General features: G+C 54.8%; 1 protein-coding gene across 1 annotated transcript; it reads left to right on the top strand.

Annotated features, from left to right (window-relative positions):
* The first annotated feature begins 1,509 nt into the window (after window positions 1–1,509).
* Window positions 1,510–5,250, top strand: Fev (FEV transcription factor, ETS family member). Its single transcript, XM_027395980.1, is given in 7 exon segments — window positions 1,510–1,543; window positions 1,678–1,796; window positions 1,952–2,037; window positions 2,039–2,084; window positions 2,086–2,185; window positions 2,870–2,944; window positions 4,670–5,250. Coding segments are annotated over 7 exon segments (1,041 nt in total).
* Window positions 5,251–8,364: the final 3,114 nt, after the last annotated feature.

Below are 8,364 nucleotides of genomic sequence, written 5' to 3'. Positions count from 1 at the left end.
AACAGAGGTTGAAGTAATCCTATGTGAGGGTTTCAGTCTCTGGTTTTCCCATTCTGGACAGGCTGGTGGTCTGTATATTCAGGAGGAACCATAACACACAACCTGACAGGGAGACAATGGAGGGGAAACTATCAAAGACTCTGTCATCTGCCATCAGGAGGAGATGGAGAAGATGGGGTGGAAGACTTCCCTACACAACACACACACACACACACACACACACACACACACACACACGAACACTCCTTCAGCACCTGAGTCCTCTGTCAAGCTGAGCACAAAGCCTGATCTGTTGATACTTGCCCAGCATACAGCTAGTCTGCTTGGGTAGCACCCCCCACCCCAACTCTTCTCCCTTCTGCTTCAGCTAAGAGTATTAAGTGGATGGACCCCCATCCACTTAATAGGAAGTAGGACTTAAAAGGAAATAGGACTTCCTTTTCCTACCTTCTTGCTGTTGCCTTCTATCAGTAGTGTTTGGAAAGAGCAATAAGAGGGCACAGGAAAATTGAGATCTTGGAGCACCCTGAAGCCCTTTCCTGAAGTGTCCTAAGCTTGTTCCTCCAAAACATCCAGACCTCTGCCTTTGCTCCCATTAGAATGTCAGCATCCTGAAGTCTGCATCCTTGTCTAGACAGGATTTTGCTGACTGCCTCCCATCCTCCCTCCTCCATCCTCCTCACCTTTGCACCTTTGCAGGAGGAATTTTGCAGCAGTCCTCATACAGGCACCCTAGGAACAAGGACCCTGCAGGAGGCCTGCCAGGTCCAGCTCTCCTGCCCCCTCCCCCCCCCCCGCGCCCGCCGCGCCGCCGCCGCCGTTTTTAAGCAAGAGAAAGGAGGACCCAAGGAAAAGCAAATTCTGAAAGCAAGTTGCAGAAAAGGCATTCCTAACCCAGGGTCCCAAGTTCAGTCTGAGAAGCCTCACTGGTACCCAGACACCCTGGTCTACTTGGAAACTGCATCGTGCATTAGGAAAGGCACATGTACAAGCCAGATTATGGTCCCTGTAACCCCGCAGTGTGGTTCAGTCGTAATCAGCACGAGAGGCTTTGTGAGAACGGGGAAGGGGGGAGAGAAATAGTTGTAGTGAGAAGTGGGAAAAGGAAAGGGAGCCTATAAGGAAAAAGCGGCTTATATTCTGTAGACAAGAGGGTCCAACTGAACAGATGAAAAGAGGGGAGGAAGAGAGGAGAAAGAACAATAAAAACAGCAGACACAAGGCAGCAAGGAGACCTAAGAAGGTGAGGAAAATAAAGAAAAGAGCAACTCGGAAGTTGCCAGGGGAGATGCCCCAGCGTCCTGCCTGAGGCCTGGGCCAGACGAAGACAGGAAACCAGTGAAAGCATAGGGGAGACCGAGAAGCAGATCGGGTCTCTAGGGACCAACCGAGAGTAGGAGAAAGGAGGGAGAAGGCACGGGGGTGGGCAAAGATAAAGGGAGCCACGGCAGCGCGGCCGGGAGCGCAGCGACAGGCGAGAGGGAGGGAAGCGGAAATTTAAAAGTGAAGATGAAGATAACGCAGCCTGGAGACGGGGACCCGGGTAGGGGGGAGGAAAGGGGCGGAGAGTAAGCAGTGAGAGACGGGAGGGAGAAGGTTGGAAAGAAGGCTCATGGGCTCATGGGAGGGGGTCCGAAGAGGGGCCAGAATTCTCGCCCCATCGATGTTTGCCGAGAGTCCGGGTGGCGGTAAAGAAACGAGCCCCCGTCTGTGCGGATACCGGGCCCATCCCCCGCGTGTCTCCCGGGCTGCGGGGCGCAGGGGGCTGCCGGGTGCGCTTGGCTGAGGCGCTGAGCGTTGGAGACTTTATTGCGATGGGAAGATAAGAGGGGCGGGGGCGGGGTCTGGGGGGCCGAGGCGGCCGCACTTTAATTAAAACGGAAATTGCGGCCCCTGCCCGCGCGGGGCCGGAGGGCTGCAAGCCGCCCTGTAGCTAGGAGCATCGCTCCAGGACCCCCTCCCTCCTCGCCACACCCTGGCTGCCCGCTCCCGCCAGGCCTTGCCGGACCCGGTAGCGTCTACTATTCCCCGTCACCCTGTCGCCTCGGGCGGGGATCGGCACCCCAAGCGCAAAGCTGACGTGCCCCCCCGGAACGGTCCCCCCCATCTCCCACCGCCCAGTCCCCGGCAGCGATGAGACAGAGCGGCGCCTCCCAGCCCCTGCTGATCAACATGTACCTGCCAGGTACCAGGGACCAGCCGGGGGCTGGAGGCACCAAGACCCAGGGCGGGAAGTCTAGGCCGGGGCAAGGGGCAAGTTCGGTGGACCAAAGGAAGGGAATGCTTCCAGAGAATCGCTTTGTGGGTGTGTGAAAGGGACTGATGGTTGCAGTCTGGGGCATTCAGGGAACCTGCAAGGTATACAGCGAGCTCCGGGGTTTCAGTGTGGGTCTGCATAGGACCCACAGACCTTGCAGATTCGGGGTCCTAGGAGGCTGCAAGCAGGGATCTTTGGCTTGGTGGTCTCCAGACTCCAGCTTTGCCCGAAGGCTGTAATCCGCTGGGCGTTGTCCTTGCGCCCTCAAGGGTCCTCACCTTCGTCCTCCGAGCATTCACACCGGCCGGCCGAGCCTTCCAAGCGCCCCCTTCCTCTTTACAAGGGGCGCCGCTAGCTCAGACTCGGCTGGCACAATCCCCTCTGGGTTTTATAAGGCTCCAGACGGCCCCTTCGGAAAGCGGATTTCCTTTTTCCTGGACGCGTTTCCTGACTTGGGCGTTGCGGAGGGGCTCTGCGCCGCACGCTTAGCAGTCTAGCTTGGAGAGGAGGAGCTGGGTGGTCCGGACCCCCAGAACACTGCTGCCGGGGTCCTTTCGGTCAAACCTGCAACTTCCGCCTAGGTCTGCTTGATTGTTTTCTTCTGCACTGCAGATCCCGTCGGAGATGGTCTTTTTAAGGAAGGGAAGAACCCGAGCTGGGGGCCGCTGAGCCCCGCGGTGCAGAAAGGTGAGCTGGCGGGTACACTGGGTAGATGGAGATGGCCGTAGTAGATGGGGCAGGGATAGGTACCCTAATAGGACAGGTACTCCTGCCACTAGACAGAGGGGCAGAGAGGTCTGTACCCCACATTATGGAAAATTGTAAGGCTGTGGGCAGATTGTACAGAGACATTAGGAAGACATTGATTTGGTCTTGGACTGACAGGTAAGACTAAGGGGATCTTGGCCTCCAGACTTTTTTCTGTCAAGGGTGGTTTTCCAAGCTTTCAAGCTGTGATGGTAAGCATCCTTTTTGTACCGGAGCAAAGACATAGCGCTTCCTGGCGGGGTGGGAGTGGGGGTGTAATCATTTTCCAGCCACCCTAGGATACCGTACCCTAAACCCTTAGTGGGCACTTCCTGCTACCCCTGATGAACCTTCTGACTCTGCCAACCACGCCAGCCTTGGCGTTGTGTTTGATACCTAGGTTTGCTGTCACAGGCAACTAGCCTGTCAGTCAATCACCGTGTTGATGACTGGCATTTCAACTCTTTCCCATAGCTCCCCCCCCCCCCAGCCAGTGCCTTAATCTCACAAGAAGCCACAAAGATGAGATTGGCAACTGCTCCCCCCACCCCGCCCAAGGAAGGGACCATAACACCCAACAGGGGTGGAGGTCCAAGTCTCTGTTGTTCCCACTTGATGCTGGATGCACCCTTTAGACCAAAGTTCCCCATACTTCTGCTCTCAAACCAAACCAGCTTTTCACCAGTCTGGTTTAGAGGAACTGGGGTTAAAATTGTGGAAGAAAGAAGCTTTTGGGTTCTGAATGAATGGCAACGAAGAGGGAGGAAAGACTCTTCAGGCTCCACCCGCAGCAAATCCGTTTTATTCTAAAAAGGAATGGGCTCAGCTTGTCAAGATTTTTTGTCACTTAAGGCCTCAAAGCGGGAGAGTGTGAATTCAGGGTCACTCACCACCAGCATATCCAGGGAGAACCTCCCTGTCACTGCCAGCAACCCTGAGATTTACAGGAAGACCCGCCAGGGTTCCCACACAATCCTTTTACAATGCTACCTCTTTGCTCCGAGTTGCCCTCTAGCCCTCCCCCTTCTTCCCCAGCAGCACAGAGGTTAACACACGCGAAGGTGGTGAGGACAGGGAGCCTCTCTTCTTGTCTGCCATGGTGCTACTTCCAGCCAGGCCCGTTTTACTGTCTACCTTTGGGTGGTAGGGACTGTCTGGTGCTTGAATGAGTGCAGGCAGGAATCATCAACTACGCGCCCACACCTGCCCTTTCGGCCCGGGATCTCTGGACAGGACCCCGCCTGGTTGAGCAGTTCAACCTTGCTGCACCCGGCTGTCTGGCACCGCTGTTCACTCTCGGTCCTAAAGGAGGGAGACTGGCTCAGGGGGATGAGAGAGTCTGATGTCTAGTCCTTACCTAGGAAAGCCTAGAACTATGATCTGCCACTGCTTCTCCACGGAGGAGACAATGCTGCTCCACACCCAACCAACCACAAAACAACGTGCTCTAGCTCCTCAGAAATGAAAGACGTTTCCATTGTGCTCTGCTGGTCCACACTGGTTGGCCTGCCGCCTCCTGCTGTTCACAGGGGTGCAGTCAGAAGTGCCCTTGTCCTCTCGGATGGGAATTGGCAGTGGCTTGGGGTTGTTTTCTCGCTTCACCTCCATCTCCCTAGTTCCAACCTGCCCTGGCCTTCCGTGGCTGACCGCTCCCCTTCCCCACAGGCAGCGGGCAGATCCAGTTGTGGCAGTTTCTACTGGAGCTGCTGGCAGACCGCGCAAACGCCGGCTGCATCGCGTGGGAGGGCGGCCACGGCGAGTTCAAACTCACCGACCCCGACGAGGTGGCAAGACGCTGGGGCGAGCGCAAGAGCAAGCCCAACATGAACTATGACAAGCTAAGCCGCGCACTGCGCTACTACTACGATAAAAACATCATGAGCAAGGTGCACGGCAAGCGCTACGCCTACCGCTTTGACTTCCAGGGCCTGGCGCAGGCTTGCCAGCCGCCGCCCGCGCACGCCCACGCCGCTGCCGCCGCCGCCGCAGCGGCCGCAGCAGCCCAGGACGGCGCACTCTACAAGCTCCCGGCCGGCCTGGCCCCGCTGCCCTTCCCCGGCCTCTCCAAACTCAACCTTATGGCAGCCTCCGCCGGCGTCGCGCCCGCCGGCTTCTCCTACTGGCCCGGCCCGAACGCCACCGCCGCAGCCACCGCAGCCCTCTACCCCACCCCGGGTTTGCAGCCCCCGCCTGGGCCCTTCGGCGCAGTGGCCGCCGCCTCGCACTTGGGGGGTCATTATCACTAGACAAGGCTGCCTGGTGCGGCGGGGCCTCTCCCATACATCCAGTGGCCAATCCACCCTCATCCTGGGAGGAGCCCCGAAGCTTTCCCCCGACGTCCCTTCAACGCAGATTTCATAGCACAGCCGCGCCCGGCCCAGGGAAGAAAACATTGGAAGCTTCTGAGGTCTTCCTAGAACACTAGGCTTCCCCCCCCCACCCCGTTATCTCTACCCCAGGAAGGGCGATTGTACCCCCACTCTAATTTTTCTCTTTCGAGTCTCCAGACTATGGAACTCGTGTAGTGTCTTTTTCTCTTCTCACCTGCACCCCTGGCTTCCTCTTTATGACCCCTGTTTTTCTAGTTTCTTTCCTAATTTTTTTTTCTCTCTCCCACGACCTGCTCCAAACCCCAGTACCTCGAGGCTTCTCACACTCCTCCTACCCGGGACATGAGAAGGTTTGGTAAACATCTCTGCCGTTCCCCACCCCCACCCCAACACTCTGGCTTCCCTCCCTCCCTCCCATCCCCACACTCTGGCTCAAGGACCCAGCGTGTACCTAACCCTTTCAGTCCCATTAAAGCTCCCAAGCTCCCCACTGCCTCCTCTCTGTTCATTGCTGCACCAGGGCCTTTTCAGGGAGGCCAAGGAGGTAAAAGGCCTCCAGAGATCTCGTGAGAGAAAGCAGGCCTGGGTGTCGGTGGCCTGGGGGGGGGGTGGTGGTGGAGGAAGAGCCGGTGGGTGGGATCCTAAGAGGGCAGTCTTTCATTCTCACCCCATTCCATCCCAACTTTCAACCCAACGGCCACCCCCTTCCACCTTTTTCCATCTCTCCCATCTTCCAACCCCGCACCGTATCGCAACTAGCAACCCACGTCCTTTTCCTTCATTCTATCCCATCCTTCCATCAGCATTCCATTTTACACTAATTTAATACTTTCCCCGCCTCCACTCCATACTTCGTCCAGTTCTGTTAATACCTTCTCTAGTTTTCCTTCATAAACCTCCTGCTGCTCCCAGTAGCTTTGGGCTCCCACCCTCCCCCTGAGATAACCTGTGCTCTTGAAAAGGATTTCTCACACTGTGTCTTGGCGACTGTTCCACTCTTTTCCCGCTGGTAGTGCGCGCCCTCTGCTGGTCCGAGAGAGGGTAGGCCGGGCTACCACCAGTTGCTTCTCCTACCAAGGACAAGAGGACCAGGTTGCCTCCACATCTCCTTTATCCTTCAGAGTGAGGGGCAAAAGGAGAAACCCAGACCCTTCACCCTGGATCCGGCCTTGGGAAGTCTGGGAAGTGAGTCGGGTGGATCTTTCTGACATTGCCATGCTCACCATCCAGAGGCACTTACCTCTGTCTCTCTTTTTCCAAATCTGTTGTCTGGGAAGCAACCTTTAGACATCTTCCCTCAGAAGACAACAGCCATAACCGGGCTGCTAAGCTGAGAACCCCACCCTCCCTTCCCCATGCCCAGGTATTACTCTTCATTGGGATAGCTGTATCTTTCCAGAACAAAGGGTCTTCTTCATTTGAGGGGGAATACCATGGGCCTCTATTGGGCGGGCAGGCCGGTAGATTTCTTAATGTCTTAATGTCCTTAGTGTAGAAAGGGGAAGACTGGGTAGTTAGAGTTTGGGGTGAGTATGAGTGACTGTCCCTTCCCAGATTGCTGGTGGACCGTCCAGGCCCACTTCAGAGGGTGTCATTATTCACTTACGTACTCTTTTCCCCCTCATTTCTAAATAACACATACTTACTATAGGTAATCCAGTCAGGCACATCGGCACATGCCTGTGATGCCAGCACTAAGGACTAAGAAGCAGACGGAGCCAGAGTTTGAGGTCAGCCTGGGCTAAAAGCAAAACCCTATCTCAAGAAACAAAACAAAGAAAACCTTGACACTCTCTCTCTCTCTCTCTCTCTCTCTCTCTCTCTCTCTCTCTGTTTCTCTCTCTCTCTCTCTCTCTCTCTCTCTCTCTCTCTCTCACACACACACACACACACACACACACACACACACACACCAGGCCTCCATTAACTACTGATTGAATAAAAACTGTAAGAAGGCATGTCCCGGAGAGAAATCACCTGTACCTTCATGCAGAGACCACTCTTGATCCCTCTAAGAGCTTTCCTTTTCTGTATGCCTTTGATTTGTATTTTGTGGTGATCATTTATTTGCTTTGTTTTGTTTTTCGAGACAAGGTTTCTCTGTGTGCTCTGGGCTGTCCTAGAACTAGCTCTGTAGACCGGACTGGACTGGAACTCACAGAGATCCACCTGCTTCTGCCTGCCAAGTTCTGGGACTAAAGATGTGTGCCACCACTGCCTGGCTCTCTTAGCCATCTTAAAAAAGATTTATTCATTTTATTTTATGTGTATAAGTGTTTTGCCTTCATGTGTGTGTGTGTGTGTGTGTGTGTGTGCACCATGCTAGAGCCTGGTGCCTGCCAAGGTCATAAGAGGTTGCTGGATTCCCCCAGAGCTGGAGTTACAGATGATTAGGAACCACCATGTGTGTGCTGGGAACTGGACTCTAGTCCTCTTCAAGAGCAACAAGTGCTCTTACCTGAAGAGCCATCTCTCCAACTCCTATCTGTGGCATTTAAAACCTCAGGATACTCTGGTTGTACCACTAACTTTCCAGAATAGGCATGCTCCATGTCCTGTCCTATAAAGTTCCTGAGATAGAGAATGGACTCGCATAGTCCAGAGAGTACACAAGCCAGGGGAAGTCTGGCCTGCTGGGGCTCAAGACTTGCAGAGGGCATTGGAGGACCAGCATGCTTACAGCCCTGTTTTCAGGGATGAAGCCTACCAGAGGAGACCAAAGCAGGATCGAAATATCTGAGCTGCCAAGAATTTCCTGGTAAAAGTGGTGAGGTCCTGACCTTAGATGTTCATATGAAACAACAGGAGACAGAACACAGGCCCTGGCAAGTTTGGGGCTAGTAGGGGTGGTGTACAAAACAGTGTTGTCTTAGGAAACACAGTGAAAGGCAGAAAAACTGAGATTTGGGGATTGATGGGGATATGGCATTTAAGGTGAAGGAAGGTATCCCACCTTCTAGAGCATCACTCCCCCACCCTCCAGGAATGAAATGGTCAGTGTAAGCTCTTTTGGGAGGACAAAGGGGAGCC

The sequence above is a fragment of the Cricetulus griseus genome, chromosome 2, assembly GCF_003668045.3.
Source record: "Cricetulus griseus strain 17A/GY chromosome 2, alternate assembly CriGri-PICRH-1.0, whole genome shotgun sequence".
In the NCBI taxonomy this organism is placed as follows: Eukaryota; Metazoa; Chordata; class Mammalia; order Rodentia; family Cricetidae; genus Cricetulus; species Cricetulus griseus.
This window is presented reverse-complemented; position numbering and strand designations above follow the sequence as displayed.